Source organism: Herpailurus yagouaroundi, unplaced genomic scaffold, assembly GCF_014898765.1.
Source record: "Herpailurus yagouaroundi ecotype Mexico unplaced genomic scaffold, PumYag 180, whole genome shotgun sequence".
Lineage (NCBI taxonomy): Eukaryota > Metazoa > Chordata > Mammalia > Carnivora > Felidae > Herpailurus > Herpailurus yagouaroundi.
Window position 1 is genome coordinate 419964 of NW_024412411.1, and position 26473 is coordinate 446436.

General features: G+C 38.4%; 3 protein-coding genes across 3 annotated transcripts; 2 read left to right on the forward strand and 1 right to left on the reverse strand.

Annotated features, from left to right (window-relative positions):
* The first annotated feature begins 5865 nt into the window (after positions 1-5865).
* Positions 5866-6831, forward strand: LOC121039500 (olfactory receptor 52E1-like). Its single transcript, XM_040489744.1, has one exon. It carries the CDS (start codon positions 5866-5868, stop codon positions 6805-6807), a length of 942 nt encoding a protein of 313 aa, XP_040345678.1. The 3' UTR covers positions 6808-6831.
* Positions 6832-13106: 6275 nt separating this feature from the next.
* LOC121039156 (olfactory receptor 52D1-like) lies at positions 13107-14081 on the reverse strand. The gene has a single exon (XM_040489088.1). The coding sequence runs from the start codon at positions 14055-14057 to the stop codon at positions 13107-13109; it is 951 nt and encodes a 316-aa protein (XP_040345022.1). The 5' UTR covers positions 14058-14081.
* Positions 14082-23444: 9363 nt separating this feature from the next.
* Positions 23445-24380, forward strand: LOC121039501 (olfactory receptor 52E2-like). Its single transcript, XM_040489745.1, has one exon. The coding sequence runs from the start codon at positions 23445-23447 to the stop codon at positions 24378-24380; it is 936 nt and encodes a 311-aa protein (XP_040345679.1).
* Positions 24381-26473: the final 2093 nt, after the last annotated feature.

Genomic DNA, 26473 nt, shown 5'->3' on the forward strand with positions numbered 1-26473 from the left:
ATCCATTGCCAGCCTTGAACACCGAAGAAGACAAACAATCAAGGAATGTGGGAAGCTTCTAGAAGCTAGAAAAGTGAAGAAAAAGGTTTCGCCTCTAAAGCTTCCAGAAAAGAATGCTACCCTGCTGACATTTCTTTTTTTAAGTTTATTTATTTATTTTGGAAGAGACAGAAAGAGACTGAGTACAAGTGGCGGAGGAGCAGAGAGAGAGGGGCACAGAGGATCTGAAGCAGGCTTTGTGCTGAAAGCAGACAGCCTGATGTGGGGCTCAAACTCACAATCTGTGAGACCTTGACTTGAGCCTTAGGCAGATGCTTAGCTGACTGAGCCACCCTGGCGCCCCTCCTGACATCTTGATTTTAGTCCAGTGACATATGTTTTGAATTTCTAACTTATAAAATTGTATGCTAATAAATTTGTGTTGTTTTAAGCAAATAAATTTGTGATAATTTATTATAGGAGCAGTAGGAAACAAATACAACTTTCATAGAATTAATTCCTATATAGAATATTTGGAGAAAAAAGACACTTCAGTAGAGTTGATCTAATCAATATGGGTAAAACTCTGTACATAAGATTACTGAATATCATTTATGGCACATACACACACAAAAACTGTTACATAAGGGCACCTGGGTGGCTCAGTTGGTTGAGTGACTGACTCTTGGTTTTGACTCAGGTCATCACCTCACAGTTTGTGGATTCGAGTCCTGTGTAGGGCTCCGTGCTGGTGGCATGGAGTCTGCTTCGGATTCTCTCTCTCCCTCTCTCTTTCTGCCCCTCCCCTGCTCATGCACACTACTCTCTCTCTGTCTTTCAAAATAAATTAATAAACTTAAAAAAAACCTGTTACATAATAGATCATAAAGCAATTATTAAATTATCACTAATGAACAGATGTAAGAAAATGCAAAAAATTGGATATATTGGAAGATTAATGTAGAATTGCCAAAGACATAGATGATGAATTTTAGAATGAGGGAAATAATAAATGAAGAGGTAAAATATTTGAAAAAATGACTAATAATTTCAAAAATTAAAGAAACATAAAGCTTCAGATTTATGGGTCATATGGTATGTTGAACAGATTTTTTAAAAACTGCAATATTACGAATGAGAAGGCAGAGACATACATTTTTGTATCAGCAAATTAAAAAAAAGTTAACTATTGATTGAGCTGTTTTTTTTTTCTATTTCCATGTTTTGCTATATAAAACAAAACAAAGAGCAAGGAATTGAGTTGATTTAAACATGGCTCCTTAATTGTAATAGTAACCACGAGCTCTCCTAACTGCTAGGCACTGTATGTGGATCTCCTTCAGTGTTTATCCTAATGGATCATGGCCCTCTGAGACTTAAGTGTGTGGAGGTCTGAGGGTTCTCAGTGTTGCCCACATCTTTGAGACCTGGATTCTGTGAAACTTGCATTTTCCTAGATGACACTGAACATGCTTCAGCTTCGGTGTCTTTGCATCTGCTGTTCCCTCAGCCGGCAATGCTTCACCCCAGACATCACCCCACTTCCAATCCCACGTGGCTGGCTCCCTCATCCCCTAACCCTTACATAAACGTCACGTTCTTGACAATGTTACTTAGAATGACTAAGCCTGACCATCAGCATCTCCCCCACTTCCCAGCTTTATGTTTCAACACAGCTCATATTGTCATCTATGTAATTATTCTGTTTCTTATCTTCCTGTTACTAGAGAAAAAGGTATTCTGTCTGTCCTGTTTACTGTATGGATAGTGCCTGAAATGGTACCTGACACATAGCAGATGGTCAGTACATAGTTGTTGAATTCATCAGTGAATGAACCTTGAAATGGTGTATCCACCTGAATGTCCAAGATCAGTCCCCATTACTCACGGAAAAGCCTTCTAGATGGAAGCTTGAACACTCAACTCTACCTCCCCTTCCCTTCTCTATTTCTGTCTCCTCATCAGTAAAATGGGGTGATAACTTCATATGATGTTAGGACTATAGGACACTAAAACTTGTTTGACAAATGTCCTCATTTTACAGGTTTCAAAATCAAGATTGAGAGAATAAGCCAACTTGTACAGGTTTTAAATAAGTAGTCAGTGGGGACTGATAAAATGACTAGCTTCTGCCCTCCGGATTTTCATATCTGCTTTTCATTACTGACAGGGAACATCCACTGGAATGACATGATAGATTTCAGTTGTGATGCAAAACTGTATGCATTACTTCACTTCAGGGTCATGAAATTACGCTAAATACTGAACCATTATGATTCAATTTTAGTGTACTTCTTTACTTTTTAGCACTTCAGTTGTGATAAATATTGAGTCAATATGACAATTGCACAATAGTAAGAAGATATACCCAGATTTAATACAATCATTAGCTTATGTATATTTGGGGCCTGTATGAGCCGTCTAAATTCCCTTTGAGGAGTTCAGAATTAATATCCTAAGACCAGTTCCAGGAACCCTGCTGGAAAAAATGTTTACAGAGTTTACAAGGCCAAGATAATAACAATTTTTGCCCTGGAAATACGCTAATCCTAAATTTGAGAGTCTGGGTCCAGAATCAGGACATGGTCTATCGATGTCTCGTATATTCCACTAGGAAAGGAGTCAGTACAGATCTCAGAGCTTTGTAGCCCACACTATCCCCAAGGAGTTCCAAGACATGCTAAGTTCTCACTCTAGAGGCTGTGGCAACCATATAAAAAATCCTCCCACCAAAGCAAATGGAGCTCAGAAGTATGCTAGGGGAGATTTGCTAACTTCTCCAGGAGTCCTTGCTGGTAAGCAATGCTTTAGAAGCATGGGTCCTTATCTGTGGCCAGCTGAGCACAAGGGAAAGAGGGATAGCTGATAGGATGGGGGAACAGGAAAACCTCCCGACTGAAGGGAGGGGATAAGGGAACTGTCTGTAAGAATGTGCTGGCGTAATCTCTTATATGCATGTGAGCAACCTCTGCTTTCATTTCCAATACCTCCTACACCATCTCTGTGTGCAGCTTCTTTATCTCTTGACACCTCTGCCATTCTTTCTGTGCATAGAGCTCTTCACTGACCTGCAGCTTAATGATTCACTAATGTACCAAGTTCTTTCTCTTCAATTTTTCTGTCTCATTCTCACTGTTATCTCTCCCTCAATCCTTTCTAGTCTAATTTAAAGGTTGGATAAATATCCCCATCCTGAGTCCATTTTTGACCCAGAGGGAGAACAATAATTGAATTTACCTTTGGCTATTCAGAAATTCTCCCTCACAACTTACAACCTAGTAAAACACACCAAACCACTTGTTACTTTCTTCTAACTAAAGGCAGTACTGATCATTTTGGAATGGTTTGGCCTCCAAGTGTGTAATGCTAATGTCTGTGAAAATGTCTAAGGATATGGTAATAAGATATACTCTATTATAAAGGCTGGAAACCCTATCAAAATATTTATATGTGGATAAAGTGAAGATCAGGATTTAGTCTGCTGACCCCTGATGTATGGATTACCTGAAGGCCTGAGATATGTCAGAACCACTTCCACAAAAACTCTCTACTTTATCATGTTCTTATCAACAGGTTAACCAGTAACTGTAACTACACTTTTTTGATGACCCATCTTGAGTCATGCAAACTTAGCAAGAATCCTGCTATGTAGGCCTTTCAGCCTCATTTTAAGGGTGAACAATCATGGACCCAATGAAGATAAGTAATTTTGCCAAATTCACATGGCATGCAGACCCTGGCTTCAGTTCCTAGTGTCTGATTCTAAACAGTATGCCATTTCTCATACACTAAACTCTAAATTAGCTGAACCACAATCACAGAAGAGAGGTCTGATTATAGAACTCTACTTCATCCTCTTCCCGAATCCCCTGGATTTTAATGCCATTCCTTGCCTATAGTCATCCCTGTTCAAATTAGGGATGGTTTTCTATATAGTTCTTCTCTCTTTCTTGAAATCCCTCTTCTATTTTCTCAACCTAGTAATTTGCTTGCCTTTGACTAATTAACTGTCTCGTTCCTGTACCTGTGAGCAAACCGTTTCTAGGATTTCTTAAGCAATTTGTCCAAGACCCAAGCTGCAATGCACCCTTGCAACACACACACACACACACACACACACACACACACACACACACACACTTCCATCCCCATAAGTACTGTTCTAATACAGTCAATCTGGCTAATGTCACCTGTTCCTGCTTGGCACAGTACTTAGGAGTCTCACAGAACACTGAGCAGAGGAACAATGAAAAGGTCCAATTCTATCTATAAGGGAGTGGAGTACATTGAAGGTGATCAATAACAATAATACATTTTACCTTAGACCTCTGAGTTCTTCCAAGCTTCTCATGTTAATAATAAGATAGCCTCCTGGCAGTATGGATTAGATCTACTTTCCTGATGATGGTAATTTCCTTAAATTAATAATTTTTATTTCTACTGAGCACTTCTAAGTTCAGACCTTCTCTCTCTGTGTGTAGATCAATCGATGTATCATCTGTCTATCTATCTATCATCTATCATCTATCTATAAAAGAACAAGCAAGAGCTCCTAATCACAATGTACTTAAAATTATTAAGGTGTATATATTGTGACAACTTATATAGTAAGACAAATGATGAATTTAGTTTCAAAGAGTGGTTTATATAAATTAACTCACTTTACCTGATGATTATGGATATTTTATAAACCTGAACATAAATGTTTATGTTTCCATGTATAAATCTGCATTTCTTTCTGGACAGGCATCAGCAGGAGGGCACGTAAAGGGCAAGGGTTTGCTTATCATCAGGACAGAAATGAAGAAGAATATGTATGTTCCATTCTCAGCAGACCCACCCAGATTAAGAGGTTTATCCTAAAATGAAGTTCTGTGTGGCTTCATTTTGAAACCTGAAGGCACCTGATACTGCACCAGCAAGAAAGGAGAGATCAGAAGATGATTATGGCATGAAAAATGTTTGGGAGACTTAGTGAGAAGCCTACATAGATCCAAATTTGTCTTACAAAGTTCTGGTTTGCTACATTTACAGTTCCTTTGAAGAGTGCATTATATAAGTTCATCTCAGAAATGTTGTACATGTGGAATCATAATGGCTGTCATTATGTTTATGTTATGTCCCTACCTTGTACATAATGTATGTAGTCATAAATCAAATAATTTTTCTATAAAGTAATGATAAATAAATTTAAGAAAAATGTTTTGTGCACCTAAGTATCAGGGGAACACCTTTATCTTAATAATTATTCTATTAATTTAAATGGTTTATTTGTATAACTGTTTCAACCACTAAAACTTTAACTTTCATTAAAAAAGGAACCTTCTCGGGGCGCCTGGGTGGCGCAGTCGGTTGGGCGTCCGACTTCAGCCAGGGCACGATCTCGCGGTCCGTGAGTTCGAGCCCCGCGTCGGGCTCTGGGCTGATGGCTTGGAGCCTGTTTCCAATTCTGTGTCTCCCTCTCTCTCTGCCCCTCCCCCGTTCATGCCCTGTCTCTCTCTGTCCCAAAAATAAATAAACGTTGAAAAAAAAATTAAAAAAAAAAGGAACCTTCTCTAATTCATTTTTTTTTTCTAATTCATCTTTTGTAATCAGTCTTAGCACAGAGTTTGACACATATATACTAGATACTCAGTCAATTTTGGTTGAGTAAAAATATTTAATTCAATTGAATGGATATGATGAAGAACACTGAAATCAAGTGGCTTCATTTTACCATTCAATTTTGTATGCTTTTGAGTCTATGACGCAGTGATATGGGTAGATACAATAAATGTTTCACTGGTTTTTCCTCTTTCTCTGTGCACTAAGCAAGGATGAGACCTACTCAGTGAATGAGAGGTACTTGATTTATAATATATTTCACTATAAATTTATCCCAGAAAGATGGCCTCACTTAATAACACCCTATTTCATCCATATTCTTTCTTCCTTCTGGGGATCCCCGGGCTGGAACACATGCATATCTGGATGGGTCTCCCTTTCTTTGCTGTGTACCTGATAGCTGTTCTTGGGAATATCAGCATCCTTTCTGTGATTGAGACTGAGAGCACACTCCACCAGCCCATGTTCTACTTCCTGGCCATTCTGTTATCTATCAACCTGGGCCTGTCCACATCCATGATCCCCAAGATGCTTGGAATCTTCTGGTTCAGCCTGAGAGAAATCTCCTTTGAGGGATGTCTCATCCAGATATTCTTCATCCATCTATTCACTGACATGGAGTCGGCTGTGCTCGTGGCCATGGCCTATGATCGCTATGTGGCCATCTGTAACCCTCTTCGGTACACACTGGTGCTGACAAACAAGGTGGTATTCATCATTGCATTGATAATTCTACTGAGGCCTTTGTCTTTTGCCATACCCTTTGTTCCACTCATCCTACGGTTACCATTTTGTGGGCACCAACTTATCCCTCACACTTATTGTGAGCACATGGGCACTGCCCACCTGTCCTGTGCCAGCATCAGGGTCAACATCATCTATGGCTTATATGCCATCTCTAACCTGGTGTTTGACATCATAGCCATTGTCATTTCTTATGCCCAGATCCTTCATGCTGTCTTTCGACTGCCTTCCCATGATGCTTGGCTCAAAGCGCTCAGCACCTGTGGTTCTCACGTGTGTGTCATTTTGGCTTTCTACACCCCTGCGTTTTTTTCATTTATGACCCACAGGTTTGGCCGGAATATACCACGTTATATTCACATCCTTCTGGCTAATTTCTATGTAGTCATTCCACCAGCTCTCAACCCTGTAATCTATGGTGTCAGAACTAAACAGATTAGAGAACAGGTGCTGAAGGTATTTTCCAAGAAAAAACCATAACTCTTGTAAATAATCCATTTAAGAAGGGAGCAGCACTAATTCTCTATGTTCAGAACAGAAAGAGAACATTTGAAAGTTACACAGGCCTATCTTAGGGGAGTCCTGTCACCCTCCTTCTCAAACCCAGAAATGGAAAGTTAGGCCCATGTCTAACACATGAGTAAAAGTGTTTTATCATTTTCCATTGTTTGGAAATCATTCAGATTCCTCATGTGGAAGAAAACGAACTCTTTGTTCTGTTTCCATTATGATCGAACATATTGCATTCCACACTTGGCATCATTTTAAAGCAAAACCAACCCTCCAAAAAGGAAATACCACACAAATAATAAAAACACCATAAATTCCTTCATATCCTAATTTAAACAAAAATAGTTCATCACCCTTACTAGTGCTGGTCCCCAAAATAATAGATGCTCAAACACTTCCCATATGGCTGGACTCCCTATCAAAAAGCATGGGTTACTCTTGCCTCTACCATGTTAATGTCAGAAGATGTGAAACTGATCCTATGAATACCATAATCATGTAAGAAAACTGGCTATTTTCTACCAGGAATAGAATTGCAAAAAGTTGGTAGTCTTTTGGTTTTAAATTGTACCGTTTACTTGATGGATGAATACTTAAAAATCTGGCTTATTGATACTTCTTTTCAAACAACTCTTTTTCAAAAAGTACTGTCTCTGTGTCTTTTGCCACTTCATGGAGGAGTTTCCCTCTTAAGGAAAGCAGGGGGTTTTAGTGATGTTCCAAGGACAGTATTAGCCAAGTGAGTACGTGTGTGTATGTGTGTGTGTGTGTGTGTGTGTGTGTGTGTGTGTGTTTTAAACATGGAACTCTTGTTCCATATGCTACCTCTCAGTGTTCTCTAGTTCTAGGTGATATTATTGGCATTATTTGTGTGAAGGATTCAGAGAAATTATGTTTGCAAATCCTGGCCAATAAAACTAAATTTTTACCTATATTTTTATTGTGGGATTTCTCAACATTTTTAATTTGAAATTTGAATTTTGAAAATTCATTTTCAAATTCATTCATTTGAAATTTTAGGGTGATATTGGCTTCAGAATGTTCCTTTGACCAACCTATGACACTAATATTCTGTAGCATGCACTTTAGAAAAAAAAATCCTACTTATTTTTACTATAGTATAAAAAATGATATCATAAACTCTTAGTGGGAATTTATATTAATTAGCATCACATCCTTGGGATCCCACCCAACTTGGGATTCTTTGAAACAATCAGTTATGCTGTAAAATTATAGGCACAAGCAGCTTTTCCTGCAATCCTGTTGTGACACTGAGCTCATCCCCTATCTATTTATTCTGCTTATGAAATGGATTTTAATGATATGGCCTCAATTATACCTTGAGTGATTTGGTCAGGGCTCATTCCATTTAGATGTTTTGGATAATTTGTGGAGAATTGTATTTAACCTTTCAATGACTAAATTCACCAATGTAGTCACCTGGCCCTGGAGTTTTCTGTGTTAGAAGGTTGCTAACTCCGGATTCAACTTACTTGATAGGTAAACAACTATTCAAGTAATTCATTTCTTCATGTCTTTGCTTTGAATGTCCTCAGTAAATGTATCACATTCCTCTAACTTTACCCTTGTTCAGGGTGTGGGCTGATGAATTAGGTTTGCCTGATGTCCAACCCACTGTCAGTATTAGATCTTCCCTTTGTTGCTGTGCTACAAATCATGCCATTCTTCATGTCCTCTACATTCCCTCAGGAGCAGAGCACTGTTACTTATTACTCGAATCCTGCTAGTCTACTAGTGAGAGCCGGAAGATACAGCATGACCAACTGGGCTGCTATGTCCCTGGGTCTTGAAAGTAAAGCCTTCTCAGTCATCCCGCCCCTTCCCTAGAAGTGTCCTACAGTTTCTGGGGAACAGGCCTCACCCTGGGCTACAAAGTTTGTTTCTGCTCTTTTGTCTCAGCAGCAATGGGTCTCTGCTGTCCTCTTCCTCCAGGGTAAATGCTTTTGCTCCTTAGGGGAGAGAAACTGGATGAGGGGTCATCCTTACGTTCAGGTGGCTGCTATTTGCCTTTTGCCTCCATCAGGTCTGTTCTATGATGAAGGCCTTCTCTTGTCTCTAGTCCTGCACTCAGGCTTTCTAATGAGTACCTGGTCTAGGTCTAGGGAGAAAAAAACCGAAAAGGGTGTGAAGTCCCTTTTGTGTCATATACACAAGACTCCCAGACACTTTGTATTCTCACACAGGTTCATATTCAGCTGTGAATAATTTGGTTTAAAATTTTAACAGATTTTTTGTAGAATGGCTTGTATAGTATCTAGCACCTGGTGAGCACAGAATCATGTTCCATCTCTCTTTGGAGTTACCAATCTTTCCTTATATTTTGGGTTAGTTGCTCTGTGATTTCAACTTTCTGACAGGTCCAAGAAAATTATGAGTTTTTTAAATTATTTTTTAACGCTTATTTAATTTTGAGAAAGAGAGATAGAGGGCAAGCAGGGGAGGGACAGAGAAAGAGGGAGACACAGAACCTGAAGCAGGGTCCAGGCTCAGAGCTGTCAGCACAGAGCCGGATGCAGGGCTTGAACTCACAAACCATGAGATCATGACCTGAACCAAAGTTGGACACTTAACCAACTGAGCCACCCACCCAGGCACCCCGAAAATTGTGAGTTTTTTGATTGTCCAGCAATATTTTTCTTTGTCAAAAGGTTTTGAATTACATTCTGTCCAAGTTTTTATATTCTAGGTAAAGAGTATAAATCTTGGTAGGAATTTTAAATCATGTTGTATCCTCTGAGTAGAACAGCTATGTGTTGATTCTCTGCTTCCTACAACTGTGGCATGGACTGTGGATCACTGAATTATAAATATACAGAATGACTGAGGAAAATTAAATGGGATTTTACTTATGGGATACACCATAGACATTTTGAATCTAGTAGTTTTAGAGTGGGCCTAAGCAATATGTATTTTTAAGAGTCTTCAATGTTGTATGGAAACCAATTTGACAATAAATTTCAAAAAAAAAAAAAAAAAAAAAAAAAGAGTCTTCAAGCCTAAATTTTGAAAACTATCATTCTAGAAACTTGAAACTTGGTTAATAAACAAATTGGTTGATTGTTAGATGAAGAAAATGGGATAAACTATAGGAAGTGATATGACTGAAAGCAGAATTGTCTTTCAAAACTCAAACTGGACACCACTCTTAACACTCCCTCCCCTCACTCCCCACACCACACTCTACCTACCTGACTTGACCTAATCCACAGGGAACTTAGTTTAGTTGCCTATCTGATGTTCCTGATGTCTTTATCTTCTGGAACTGTTTTTGACTTTCTAAACTCCATGGCCTTGGATGACTACTTATCTGTCTTCTACGTCTATCATCGCACTTGTCACATTGCTATATCAGAGTGTAAGGTGACTAAAAGCAGTGTAGTGGCTGAGAATGTAAACTTGGTGTCAGACTTCCTAGGTTCAAATCCTATTCCCTTTTTAACCATCTGTAACTATGAGAAAGCCAAATATTTCTCCATTTCTCCGTTTTCTTATATTGTGAAGTGAGGATATTAAGGCTACAAATCTTTTTTAGTTTGCACAAGAATTTAATGGATTAATATATGTAAAGAATTCAGGAGTGGTTATGAGAATGTACACACTATATAAGTGTTACATGTTATTATACTAAAAGTAAGTGTTTGCATGTCTGAATCAACTTTATCAGACTGCTGGAACAAAATGTTTCTAGCCTACTCTGGATGTTCATGTATCGTAAAGTCCATCTTTTTTTATTTTATATATACCCTTATTCACTATGTGCTAGGCAGAAGCTGTAGACTTGAAAATTTGGTGGGAGTAAACTCAATAAGTTTTATTAAGACCTCTCTCTCCACGCCCTCCTACCTCCCAACTTTCTAAGGCAGTCATATGTTCTCTGGTGTTCCTCCATATAGTAAGTATAACTGTTCTGATTCAGAATATATGCCTAACTCTGGGGTTTAGTTAGAATGTTCACTGGCTCTTTTTAAAATTTTTTAAAATGTTTTTATTTATTTATTTTCAGAGACAGAGACAGAGAATGTGAGCAGGGGAAGGGCAGAGAGAGAGGGAGATAGAGGATCTTAAGCAGGTTCCACACTGTCAGTGCAGACATCCATGCAAGGCTTGAATTCATGAACCTTGAGGTCATGACCTGAGCCTAGACCAAGAGTCATATGCTCAGCTGACTGAGCCACCCAGGCACTCTATAGAATGTTCACTGACTCTTGAACCAAACTAGGTCCTTCAAAATAGACTAGGTCCTTCATAACTAAGAAAGATGATATTTTGAACTCACATTAGCCACACCGTTCTTCAGTCTCAGTATTTTCAGGAATCATATGGAGAAGAAAGGCTATATTGATCATGTGTACCTCTGAGACTCTGAAACTGATTACAAACCTTGCCTTACTCATTTCTATATCCTTGGTGAATTGTGATGAATAAGTAAATATTAGCTAAATGGATTGAAACTGAATGTGGTTATGGAGAATAAATTGAGCAGTAGCAACAATTTTGATACCTCAGCCTGTGAGGTGCTGTGTTCCTAGGAGTCCCACGCATTGATTTGGCTGTATATGGATTCATTGTGACATTATAAGAAAATTATGGCTTTGGAGCTAGACAAACTTCAAATCCTAGCTCCTCTAAACTAGCCCGTTGAATACAAGTTTGTTGAGTTACTTATCATGATAATTAATTCTAAAAAATATCAGGGTTAAGTTACATATATATATATATACATATATATATATATATCTTATAATAAACAGCTTATATATATATATATATATATATAAACTTACAATAAACAGCTTATTTAAGTAAATGCTTAACAAATGTTGATTTGCCTCACATTTTAGCTTGAAGGGTGAGGTACTTGACTAAAATATTTTCCCTGTGGTCAACTAATGTCTCTGTGTCTCAATGCACAGGTCAATTTTTTTTAATCACTTTTTTTTGTGTCTATTTTTTGAGAAAGAGAGAGAACAAACCAGGGAGGGGCAGAGAGAGAGAGAGTGAGAGAGAAACCTCGACCACGCTCCGCGTTTTCAGCTCAAAGCCAGATGTGGGGCTCAAACTCACGAACTGTGAATCATGATCTGAGTCAAAATCAAGAGTTGGACGCCTAACTCACTGAGCCACCCAGCTGCTCCAGGTGTGGGTCAGTTTTAGCCACATGTAAAATCACCTACAGAACTTTAAAACATGGATGCCTAAATGCTACCCCAACACTAATTTTTCTTCCCTAAAGTTTCATTTAAACAGAATCATGCAGTATGTCATCTTTTGTCACTTAGCATATTGCCCATGAGATTTATCCATGTGAAACTACAAAACACCAAAGCAATAGCATTTAATGACAGAAAAAAAATTACAGAAAAGATAATTACCTACAAATTGATGACAATCTGGCCAACAATAAGTTTTCTCAAAGTAATAATAGATTCTAGAAGACTGTAGGATAACGACATCAAAAAGCTAAGGAAACGTAGTAACTGGAGAATGGAACTGTATCATTCAAGAGAACAGTATCATTCAAGAAGAACTAAAGAAAACTGTAGATGAACACAGAACACAGAAATTAGCACCAAGAAACTCTCACTAAGTGGTGAGGTATGTACTTGAGAAAGAAGGACATAAGTCAAAAAGGAATGATTGCGGCACCAACCCCCCGCCCCCCCGCGCCCCGAAGATGGAATTTGTAAACCTGGTAGTAAGTATTAGATGATAAACCAAAGATATGTGATTATGTATCATGTTAATTTTAAATTTCTTATTTTTAGCCACAGATGATTCTAGTTTTATGTTTTTTAGGAAATAATACTTTAATATTTTGGTAAAGAGGCATACTCAGTGATATGTTTGCCTGTAGGTAATGATTGTTACAACATAAAATGTATCTTTGGAAGAATTACTTCCCACAGAAAAGTCTTAGCCCTCTGACCATTAAAAGAGGATCTTTATGAAGAAATCACACATTCTGGGGCTCCTGGGTGGCTCAGTCGGTAAGCGTCCGACTTCAGCTTGGGTCATGATCTCGTGGTTTGTGAGTTTGAGCCCCACGTAGGGCTCTGTGCTGACAGCTCAGAGCCTGGAGCCTGCTTTGGACTCTGTGTCTCCCTCTCTCTCTGCTCCTCCCCCACTCACACTCTGTCTCTCTCTCTCAAAAATAAATAAACATTAAAAAATTAAAAAAAAAAGAAATCACACATTCTAAGATAGATAATATAACATTTGTTCATATATTACTCATCAACACAAAAGACTTATTTCACAGGCTTTGAAAAAGTGAAAAATTTAAGAAACCTGTCCCGTATCTTCTTGGTCCTTACCCCGTAGATAATAGGGTTCACCATGGGTGGGACCAGAAGATAGATGTTGGCCACAGATATGTGGACATGGGGAGCCACATGGTGCCCAAACCTGTGGGTAAGGAAAGAGAAGAAGGCTGGAGTATAAGACACTAAGATGACACAGATATGGGAGCCACAGGTACCCAAGGTCTTGAATCGGGCATCCTTGGATGGGAGGTGGAAGACAGTGTGCAGTATGAGAACATAAGAACAAATGATCAATATGAAGTCCAGGCCACCAGTAAGGAAGGCAACGATGAGGCTGTAGGCTCTATGGATTCTTGTCTCAGCACAGGCAATCTTGATGAGGGCCATGAACTCACAGTAGGTGTGGGAAATGATATTGGTTCTGCAGTAGGGAAGCCAACGTAGCAGGAAGGGGTGAGGACTGAGAAGTGCTGTGCCCCGGAGTACTATAGCTAGACCCATCCCCCCAATTACAGCATGTGTCAGAATAGCTGAATGTCTTAATGGGTTACAAATGGCTACATAACGGTCAAAAGCCATGGCCAGAAAGAAGCCAGATTCCATGGTAGAGCAAGAGTGAATCAGGAACACTTGAGTGAGGCAGGCTTCAAAGCGAATCTCTCCATCATGGAACCAGAAAAGGCTAAGAAGTTTTGGTACAGCTGTAGTACACACAACCAGATCAGCCACAGCCAGCATGCAGAGGAAGAGGTACATTGGCTCATGGAGGCTGGGGTCTGTCTTAATGATAAACAGAAGAGAGCAGTTTCCCAGGAGGGCCAAAAGGTATACCACACAAAAGGGGATGGAGATCCAGATGTGGGCAGCCTCCAACCCAGGAATTCCAATGAGGATGAAGGTTGATGGATGGACATTAGTCTTATTGTATGCTGACATAACAAGTGCCTGATGTTTTAGCTTTCTCTTGGTGTATTTCCTCTACAACAAACAAAAATAATAGCTTGCAAATTTTGAAACCTTTGATGAGCTAAGTAAACCAAAATGCAGGGAATTGCAGGTCATGAAATAATTCCAATGTCTGTAAATATTTATGAATTATTTCATCATCATATCTGATTATCAGATATTATTTCACAGTTGTAATTACAATGTGGCTGATCTATGGATGCTATATGAGGGAAAATATCTAGCACCAAAAATTGGAGCTTAATGTGTGAAAATCCAAAATCTTTTACACACTGAGAAGAAAGTAATATGTAAAAAGTAATATGCTAAAAAATATGTAAGAGTCCCAGGTATATTGTGATAAGTGATTCAGTACTTACATATAACACCCATATTATACTGTGTGCTAACTAACTGGAATTTAAATAAAAACATAAAAAAATAAAAATAAGTTTAGATGCTTAGTGGAATTTCTGTATGATTAATTCATCAAAACCACACTGTATGTAATGGCTCCTTCAACTAACTTCTTCTTTCATTACGATACACGTATTTGTAAATGTATATGTAGAATCATGTGAGGAAAAATGTGTAAGAGTCATGGGTTTGGAGGACTTAGAAACAGTTGTAAGACACAGGTTAGAAAGGCAGGAGGGATGATAGGAAGTTTTAAATAGAAAATATACCTTTTCTTTTAGATTTTAGTCATATTAGTTCATGCCAAGATGCCAAGTGATAGTGTATAGCTTTGAGAAGGGAATACCAAAATTTGGGAGGATGTGTGACTTTCTTTGGAAGGACCAGGAGGAAGTTCATTCACACTGACATGGAACTCATTCAGCATGATGGCCAGAGTGGGGCTGATAACAATGTGTCAGGAAATGAATTGGATTTTTTAACCAACAGAATTTCAGGAATGATGAAAACAAGCATTAGTGAGGTTTGGGCTAAAGAGCGATCCTTATGCCCAGCTGATTGGAGAAAATTGAACCTGCTCTTAGTGGAAAATTGTATAGTGATCATTCTTATTAAAAACAAAGTTTTGGACAGACCAATTTAACTACGTGCCATCTCAGTGGACAATGTTCATATATACATGTGGAAGTATATACAGTAATTTTCATTGTAAAAGTTCCTGTAAAAGAATAAATATTGAAACATTCAAAATGCCCATCAGTAAAGTAATACTGAACTTAAAAATCTGTGGTATATTTATATTTTAGAATACTCAGAAGCACTTAGAATAAGTAAAGTATATTTTTGCAAACTGACAGAAAAATGAAAAAAGGAAGCATAAATTTTATTTTTCCATTAACATTGACACACATGCAAAAATTAAGCATATGTGTGTGTGTGTGTGTGTGTGTGTGTGTGTGTGTGTATGCATGTATGGGTGTGGGTGTAGACACACACATTTATAATAAAACTTTTATAAACATAAGAAATAACCTAAAAAGGATATACATTCAATGTAGGAGAGGTCTAAAATATGGGCTCTGTTTAAAGTATGTAAGTAAATAATACAGAGTTACAAATGTATTTATCAGAAAAACGTACAACCCAAGAAGTTACAAAGAAGATGTAGCTTTCTATGTCTTATAAAATATTAGCAAGTTTTCTAACCCCTTGAAATACCTTTCCTATATTTCTCTCCTTGGAGAATTGGTCATCTACTCACTTCATGAAGGTGGTAACCCTGTGTCTTTATTTGTCATAGCATTTCTTCACACATACAAACCCTTAGTAATTTGGTTAGAATTGAAGACTCTACTCACATATCAGCTCCTGTGAGATTATTTTTCTGGGAACTTTGAACCATCACTGATATCCCTCAAGTGTTCCTATGATATGTATACTTACCTGTCTTCTATTTTTTGTCATATTGTCTATTTCTGCATGTTTTCTCATTTATTATATGGCAAATATATATATATATATAATGCAAATAAATATATTATATTGTAAATATATATATATATTGCAAATAAAATACTTGGCAGAGGCCATGTACTTTCATATATTTGCTTGTTCCAAAGAATGAAGAAAAAGAGAAAAGGAAAAGACAAAGGAATGTTATTATTTTTCTGGTAAATAATTTCAATATAAATTTAAGACAACCAGTGGAATCACTATAAATTTATTATAGTGCGCACTATCTTCAAACACTATAGTGCATTAACAGTTTTCCTGATTCTAATATTAAATCTTTAAGACATACCCAGGGATTAGTTTCTAACAAAATTGAATTCTGTCAGCATTTCATTCCTTGTCTGATTATAGGATGGATAAAAAGAAGGTTCAGAGGAAAATAAATTTACATCTGCTTTTGGGGAGGAATAAAATTTAAAAAAACCTATTGTATCTTCTGGCTAAATTCTACACCCCTATACATCTCCTTACAAAAATTAATCAACATGCATTGGCATATATTAGGTAGTATATTACTAACATTGCAGGCATTATCCCATTTAATCCTTAAGGAAGGGGGTTGGTAGATAACCATACTCATAATACAGCTTAAAAAAAAAACCCTAAGAATGTTAATTTACGTTCCCATAGCTATTCTACTATGAATTCAAGGATGTGGAATTTGAACCCTACTTAAGTATAATTACAAAGTTTGTAATCTTTACATTAAGCTTTAGGAGATGAGCACTTCTTAAGGTTTTATAAATGTAAAATGGCATAACGCATTTATGACTACACGAGCAGTATGAAACATTGCTCAAATACCATAGATTCGCTCAGGCTAAAGAACTGACACATCTATACTCCCATCCTTTCCTTCATCAGACTCCCTCTGATGTACTGAACTAAGCAGAGAAGCCCATGCACAAATTTATTCTCAATAAAAGTTGCAGCCTAATCTCAGCCCATACAGGGTAAAACAGAGGTAGGTAGTCTATTCAGGTGCCACAAAGCCAAATAGGCTCAGGTGCCCCAAGAAATCTTATACAAGATGTTTTTTTATAGAGCCTGTTTGTTCTATTAGAGCCCTGAAACCTTCTCTTTGGCTGTGGTCCACTTAGCCAGCCCATGACACAAATGAGTGTGACCAAACAGTGCCTTACCTACCAGGGGACCTGTGAGGATGAGGATGAGCATCCTGGTCTGAGGAACACTTTAGTTCTCTCAAGACTTATAGCATTTCCAAATAAGCTCAGTTATAGACATGTTTTCTGATTTCTAAAGCTCTCAAGGGCATAGAGTGGGGGTGGCCTCCCCACATGTCAAGAAAGGAAGCGCTGGGAGTTCAATTTGAGCTCAGAACTCAGGTTCTAAGTCTTTAGCACTAACATCTTAATAACAGGAGAATCTAACAAGGGTGGGGAGAGGGAAGGTGAGTTTTTTGGAGTGTCTCTGGAGCCCGCCTCTCAGCAGGATTGCTTGAGTCTCGGAATTGTTCTTAAATACATCATGTGTATTTATCACAAAAGGATAGATAAGTGTCTAGTTCCTTTACTTTAAATAATGTCTTTTTATTTTTAATATAGGAAAATATAAACACAAAACAAACATCAACCATACTATCACTTTGATATTTGGTTTAATTTTATTCCATGATTTTCATATTCATATACATTTGAATATTTAAGTCATATTAGACTTTAAAATTTTATATCAGAGTCTAAATAACATGTTGTAACATGTACCTTATTCTTTTCGCAATTCATCAGAATAATTTTTGTGGGAGATTTATTTGATTATATGAAATTAATCAAAATGGGATTTTGGTGAAAGTTGAATTATATCTAAACATTAATGTGGAAAATTTGACAACTTTAATAAACATGCAATCCTCTCAGCCATCTAGATTTACTATGCTTTTGTATGTATTTCAGGCTCCTTTGAGAGCACTGAACAGTTTTTACATCATTTTTGTGTCAATCTCACCAATCTGTAAGTTGTAGAGGTTGGAATTTTATCAGATTAATTTTACATTTACTTACATTCTTTGTGGACATCTTAGATATGAGTCATATAAATTACAAATACACAGCAGGGCTCCATTATATGGGGATTTCCATACTTGCAAATTTGCCCACTCCATACAATTTAAATTGTAACTTAAATTATTGTCAGATAAATTCTCATGGCACTTTAACAGTTATTTGCAGCATGCAAAGAGCTGGTAAATATTTGAGTTGCCGGACAGTCACATTCCCAGAGATTGAATAAGGTGAGGTTCTGACTTCTCATTTCAGCTATAAACAAGTGCTTTTGCAATCTGTTTCATGCCATATTTTTCATATTTTTGTGTTTTTTGTTGATTCCACTGTTTAAAATGGCCCCCATGCATACGGCTGATGCACACTAGAATAAGTAAATATCTTACCATTTATGGAGTTTACTGGTATAAATAATACTTTTCTAGTGTTTATAAGTGCAAGATTGTAATGTGCCTTACGGAGAAAATAACCATCTTAGATAAACTCCATTCAAGTGTGAGTTATAGCATTGTTGGTTGTGAGTTCAAGGTTAATGAATCAAAAATATAATATATACCCTGATAAAGGAAGAGGAAACTTGTCTATCTGTGTGTGAAGTCACTCTGGAAAGTACTAAAATAACATCGGTAGGTAGTGTGAGATAAAAATATGGAAAAGATGAAAAAGAGGTTAAATTTGTGGATTCAAGAGATGACAATTAAAAAATAAAAAAGCCTAGTGGGACAACCCTGGTGTGAGGAGGTCAAAGGTATTCAGTTATATCATTCCAGGTCAGAATAACAATCACTCTTCTAGGCTGGCACAGACTGGCTAGAAAATGTGTCAAAAGGCAACAAAGACATCAGGGAAATACAAATCAAAACCACACTCAGATACCACCTCACACCAGTCAGAGTGGCCAAAATGAACAAATCAGGAGACTATAGATGCTGGAGAGGATGTGGAGAAATGGGAACCCTCTTGCACTGTTGGTGGGAAGGCAAACTGGTGCAGCCACTCTGGAAAACAGTGTGGAGGTTCCTCAAAACATTAAAAATAGACCCACCCTATGACCCAGCAGTAGCACTGCTAGGAATTTACCCAAGGGATACAGGAGTACTGATGCATAGGGGCACTTGTACCCCAATGTTTATAGCAGCACTCTCAACAATAGCCAAATTATGGAAAGAGCCTAAATGTCCATCAACTGATGAATGGATAAAGAAATTGTGGTTTATATACACTATGGAATACTACGTGGCAATGAGAAAGAATGAAATATGGCCTTTTGTAGCAACATGGATGGAACTGGAGAGTGTGATGCTAAGTGAAATAAGCCATACAGAGAAAGACGGATACCATATGTTTTCACTCTTATGTGGATCCTGAGAAACTTAACAGAAACCCATGGGGGAGGGGAAGGAAAAAAAAAAAAAAGAGGTTAGAGTGGGAGAGAGCCAAAGCATAAGAGACTGTTAAAAACTGAGAACAAACTGAGGGTTGATGGGGGGTGTGAGGGAGGGGAGGGTGGGTGATGGGTATTGAGGAGGGCACCTTTTGGGATGAGCACTGGGTGTTGTATGGAAACCAATTTGACAATAAACTTCATATATTGAAAAAAAGGCAACAAAGAATATACAATGTTAAACTTGGAGCTCAGGCCTCAGGCAGGTTCTGCTAATCAGGAGGCTGCAGATGAGTTCTTCAAATGCCTATTAAATGGCATTAAGCAGTAAGCAGTAAGTGGAAAACAAGTATCAACACTAATGAGACTGGCTTGTCCTGTAAAGACTTTGCGGAAGGAACCAACATAAGTGGCCTCCAAAGCCCCCGGTTTTCAATCATTTAAGGACTGTACAATTAATCATTTGTAAGAACTATGTATTAAAGGAGGTGTATTTTCACAGGAACACACATTTAAAAAAAGTTTATGTATTGGCTGATTGACAAAAATGTTGTGACAAGATGCTTGTAGGAATCTTACTCTGCATTTCCCCTAAGAGCAATGGTTCCAAATTTTCTAATTCAGTGTTCAAGAACATAATTCAGTGTTACAGAACATAGCTATTGAGAATAATGAGAACTATGTTTGTGTGGATACACATATAGGTGTGCGGGGGCAGACTTGCTCACTCTTTCCACCACACTCTTTCCACCACGGGAGAACTCATGGGCTGAGGGAATCTCTCTTGGCGCAGAATAGTGCCAGGTTGGGGGAGAGGGGATGTGGGTCAGGTGAAACTTTTCTTCTCATCCTTTTCCATTTGTATATTCTTGTATGAGCCACCAGGATCCTGTAATCTCTCAACTGAATTCCAGAACTCTCGTATAGGTCTTTTCATCCATCAATGCTTGTTAAATCTGTGTTTTCGTATTGGGAAGAGTCCCGGGTCCTCTTATTCCGTCATCCTGCTGACTTAAACCTCACTATTCTGCCTTCATTTTCTCAGAAGCCATAGCTCCGTATTGGTTCTCTCTTTTTGAGTCAGAATTAGAAATTAGATTCCTCAGAGACCTTGTGTGTTTTTACAAAACTGGCTCTAGGGAATTTCCTGTTAAAGGTTCCTCACAGGCAAAGAGCAGCACCCTCATAAAGACTGAGCAGGTTGCGATAAAACAGAGACAGGATTCTCTCCTGGTGCTCATTCTGGTGAGTCTTCCCCATCTCCCAGCTCACAGAGCCTCCTTATGTCACAGTGATGGCTGAAGGGAAAGAGAGGGATAGGAAAGGAAGAGAAGAGCCATGGGATAAGTGTAGGGGATAGAGGACTAGGACTGAAGTTCAGAGAATGAGTAGGATTACATTAGGAAAAACCATATAATTCTAGTAAAAGCTTTTGGATTTCAGCCTGAATCCATTCAATGGGCATTTTAGAAAAATTAGTCTGCCTGATATCTAAAGAATGATGGATAATTAGTATCTTTGGAACATGGTTCAGAGTGTTTTAAAAAATTATCTGTTTAAAACTAACAACATACTTAGGGTTTTAATCTTTATTATCTCTAATCTCTATTTTACAGATGAAAAGTGCTTGTTATTTAGTCTCCTTTGATTATAGAGTGACTAAGTCAGGAAACCGAGTTTCGACACAATTGGTCAAACTATAGAGCTCATGCTTTTAAGCACTGTAAAATATTGTGTCGTAATAAACCCCAAAAATGATCCCATGAGGACAGAGATAAATGTACTGATTTTAAATCTACTTGAAAAGTAGCATCACCCTTTTTGTTTGTTTGTTTGTTTGGGTTTTGTTTTTGTAGCTTTCTGAGACTATTGCCTGCAATTTTGATCTTCTGAGATGTTACTGAAGAATATAAAAAAAATATTTAATAAAAGAATCTGCCATTGGCACTTTGCTTACATTGATAAATCACAGAGAATTTAGCTCCCATAATTGAATCCTACTTTCTATTCTTGTGTTGATCACATCATGCCTTTTTATTTACCATTCCATTACAAGGCCAGAGGATTATAGAAAAGAGACTATTCTTGCAGTCATGTCACAGAGCATCCCCTACAAATAACATCTAGGGGCACCTGGGTGGCTCAGTAGGCTAAGCTTCTGAGTCTTGTTTTCAGCTCAGATCATGGTCTCACAGATCATAAGATCAAGCCCTTATTGGGGCTCTGCACTGACAGTGCAGAGCCTGCTTGGGATTCCCATTTGTCCCTTTCTCTCTGCTCCTCCCCTACTCATGCTCTCTCTTGCGTGCTCTCTCACTCTCAAAATAAATAAATAAACTTAAAAAAAAACAAATAATGTCTATTATTTTTAGCTTCCTTCCTTTTCAAATGTCTACCATTTCTTCCCAGGAGTTCCAGCTTTCCTCACCCTCCCTCTATTAGTTGTTTATCACAGGCATGACACTTCTTGCCTCTGCTTCTCATACAACAATGTCTGGCTAATACCCTGATTGTCTAACTGAAACTGGGATCATAATTACTACTGCTCCTCTGGAATCCTCCAATGATATAAAATCATGAAAAGACACTTTTTACCAGAAAACAATTACATGTAATGAATGATCAAGTGCTTCAGAAATACTCTAACAAATGACATAAAGTACATGAACATGTAGAACAGCTTGGGTAGCTTTGGATATGATAGATTCAGCTTGCTCAGAATATGCCACCTGGTCTTTTCTTCAACATATTTGTCATGCATCTTAACTCTTAAAATAATGACTGCCTAAGATTTATAATGAAGACACTGATATCTCTTATTCAGAAGGATGTGAATTTAAAAGAGATTATGTGTTTGTGTGAATGTGTGTGGACAAAGGGAAGCTGTGTGGATCTGACGTGACTGAGGCACGAGTCAGCTTTTCCTTATTTCCAATCTCTCTCCGTTCCAATTTAATTATTTCCTCTCTACCTTCTTTCCGCAGCTCCAGAACTACAAGCACTTCAAGCATTTGGCAAGGGTTTTAAACTATTTAAGGTTCAGATCCACATGTAAAAATATGGTTAACTATGTTTTTCTATATGTGTTTATAAAGATTAGAGCTGGTACTTGCATAGGTGCCGACAACGTGGAAAGTAATAGGCAGTACCTTCAAAAATGGTAGTTGCCAGGTGCCTGGGTGGCTCAGTTGGTTAAGCGTCCAACTTCAGATCAGGTCACGATCTTGCAGTCCGTGAGTTCGAGCCCCGCTTCGGGCTCTGGGCTGATGGCTCAGAGCCTGGAGCTTGCTTCTGATTCTGTGTCTCCCTCTCTCTCTGCCCCTCCCCCGTTCATGCTCTGTCTCTCTCTGTCTCAAAAATAAATAAAAAACGTTAAAATTTTTTTAAAATAAAAAAATGGTAGTTGCTTCTGTTTTCACCACATTTGCTTCTTATTTTGTAATAATAATGAATAAATATTAACAAATGGATGGATTTTAATCCTAAAGACTTATTTCTAATAGTTTAGACTACATTTTAATGAATCTGTGTTCATTAACACTTGTTACCCATCTTGTATGTCAACACCTATGTGTTACCATCTAACCAAATGGAACCAACAGAAATAACTATTTACATAGGCCAGCACAACTCTGTATATGCCAAAAATTGAAAGTAAATTATGTTGGTGATGACAGAAGATAATTAATGAAGTAGGTATTAAGGCAAAATCTTAGCCTAATACCAGTGGAGAGACCATTGCAAATTAAAAAAGAAAAAAGAAAGTTGCTAAAAAAGATGAATATATTATGAAATATGTTTTATTATAATCCACTGCATAACTGCTTCCAAAGGTTTTCACTGAGAATTCACTTCCTCACATTGCTCGAGATGGATTTCTGATTGTACATTTTTAATTGTGTGAATTAACTGAAGAAGAGAATGTACAAAATTGTATGATCTTATTTTTCTTTAGGTTTAAAACGTTGCAGAGTTTTACCTTGTGTCCTGAGGATTAACGAACATATAATTGTAAGAACATGGACTTATGCGTTACCTATCAAGATGTCCCTTCCCAATGACACCCAGTTTCATCCCTCCTTCTTTTTGCTGCTGGGGATCCCAGGACTGGAAACTGTCCACATGTGGATTGGCTTTCCCTTTTGCGCTGTGTACATGATTGCACTCATAGGAAACCTCACTATTTTGTTTGTGGTCCAGGTTGACAGCAGCCTACACCAGCCCATGTTCTACTTCCTGGCCATGTTGGCTACCATTGATTTGGGTCTGTCCACAGCTACCATCCCCAAGATGCTTGGGATCTTCTGGTTTAGTCTCAGGGAGATAATCTTCAATGCTTGTCTCACCCAGATGTTTTTTATCCACAACTTCACTGGTATGGAGTCAGCAGTCCTGTTGGCAATGGCTTATGACCGCTATGTGGCCATATGCAACCCACTTCGATATAGCACCATTCTCACCAACAAGGTTGTCTCTGTGATTGGTGTTGGTGTGTTAGTGAGGTCATTTATTTCTGTTATTCCATTTGTGTTTCTTATTTTGCGACTACCCTTCTGTGGGAATCATATCATTCCCCATACCTATTGTGAACACATGGGTCTGGCTCGCCTGTCTTGTGCCAGCATCAAGATCAATATCATCTATGGCCTGGGTGCTATTTCAATCCTAGTATTTGACATCATAGCCATTGCCCTTTCTTATGTTCAGATACTCCATGCCGTTTTCCATCTTCCTTCCCGCGAAGCCCGACTCAAGTCCCTCAGCACATGTGGTTCTCATGTTTGTGTAATTCTTGCCTTCTATACACCAGCCCTCTTTTCCTTTATGACACATCGTTTTGGCCATAACGTCCCCCGCTATATCCACATACTCCTGGCCAATCTTTATGTCGTGGTGCCACCAATGCTCAACCCTGTCATCTACGGAGTCAGAACCAAACAGATTTATGACCGTGTGAAGAAAATAATATTGCAAAAATAAAGAATTAAAAAGGAATATGTATATAGATGGAACTTCTCAGCAGAGAAATGCCTTGTGATATTAAATTTAGTAAATTTAAATGTGATTGACGTGTTTATTTTTGGGGGGGGGGAAGGGGGTCCATTCTGTAAATATTTTAATGAATTCAGAGACTGAAAGCTTAAGCTTTGTTATCCAATTTATATGGTAAGTGAGGGCATATCAGAGTCTTTATATGTGATTTTTAATAACTAGTGTCAGTAGATTTAAAGTAGAATTTATAGGGCATGCCATATTTTTTTGGACATGTACTGGTTACCCTTTATCATTTATATGGCTCTTTTTTTTGATGATTCTTATTCCTTTTTTATCTCTAGGTGTCCCTGTATTGGTTTCTCTCTCCTTATTTTGCATCCCTCCCTTATCTGTTCTTCTTTTTCGTTTTTTTTCCTCTTCAGAAATTATGCAAATTTTCATTGCATTACAAAAACCGTATTGTGATATCCTGTGATTTCATCAAAATACTGCAAAGATCCAGAATCATATCATAGATTAAGTCCTGGTTTTATACATAGAAAGGAAGTGAGGAAATAAATGTGGCTACAAAAACCTTCCTCCTAATTTTTGTGTGGCGTTTCTCACAAATATATTTAGGTTTACATAGACCCAACTCTGATGTAAACTTGAAGGAAGAAACCTCCTGCAGCCTGGAGAGGCTGCCCACTGTCACCTCCTAGGTTCTATTGGTTTTCTCAGTTGCTTTGAGAGTCATTTGTAATTGTTTCCTTTTGTCCTGTCTTTTCATATATGATTTGAACAGTTAAACAAAACTGGATTCCACTCCTATTTCTATCTTTGATGCGTAAGTTTCAGTGGCCTCAATTTCTTTTCTTTCCAAATATAGTCATAGTTTCATTTCAGAGATTAAGCATGAAGACTTAATTATATGATGCTTCTAAAGTCATCAGCATAGTTCCCAGGATGTTGTTTGCAATAAATACAAAATAATTGTTAGCCATTAGTATTATCATTATTTGTGTTACTATGTTTTGTTTATTATTCTCACCCTTGGCAACAGTGTTTCTATAAGAGGTGTTTATGGGTTTTATTTTAATACCACCCTCACATAAAATAACCTGAAGCTAAAGTGACGCAAAGTACAAAAAGTATCTAATATAATATATGCATTGTATATGTACTACACACACACACACACACACACACACACACACACAAGATACTAGTCCACAACTAATTTGATGATATTTTATAAATACTTGAAAAAAAAATGAAACAACAAACAAACAAAAAAAAATAAAAACTTGATTTTCTTAAAGTTATTATTTAAGGAAAATTTTCAAAATGCTCATTTTGGGAGAGAGAGAAGATGGCGGTGTAGGAGGATGCTGGGCTCACCGCGCGTCCTGCTGATCACTTAGATTCCACCTACACCTGCCTAAATAACCCAGAAAACCGCCAGAGGATTAGCAGAACGGAGTCGCTGGAGCCAAGTGCAGACGAGAGGCCCACTGATGAGGGTAAGAAGGGCGGCGAGGCGGTGCGCCCTCCACGGACTGGCAGGAGGGAGCCGGGGCAGAGGGGCAGCTCGCCGGCCTAGCAGAGCCCCCGAGTCTGGCTTGCAAAAAGCGGAGGGGCCTGACGGACTGTGTTCCCACAGCAAGTGCGACTTAGCGTCTGGGAGGTCATAAGTTAACAGCTCTGCTCAGAAAGCAGGAAGGCTGGAGGACAAAGGGAAGGAGAGCTGCTAAGCCCCCGGATGACAGAGCTCAGTTTGGTGGGGAACAAAGGCGCTCGCCAGCGCCATCTCCCCCACCCATCCCCCAGCCAAAATCCCAAAGAGAACCAGTTCCTGCCAGGGAACGTGCTCGCTCAGCGCAAACACCCAACTCTGCGCTTCTGCGGAGCCAAACCTCCGGCAGCGGATCTGACTCCCTCCTGCTGCCACAGGGCACCTCCTGAAGTGGATCACCTAAGGAGAAGCAAGCTAAGCCTGCCTCTCCTGCCATTGTGTACCTTGCCTACCCACCCCAGCTAAGACGCCAGATCCCCAACATCACAAGCCTGGCAGTGTGCAAGTAGCCCAGACAGGCCAC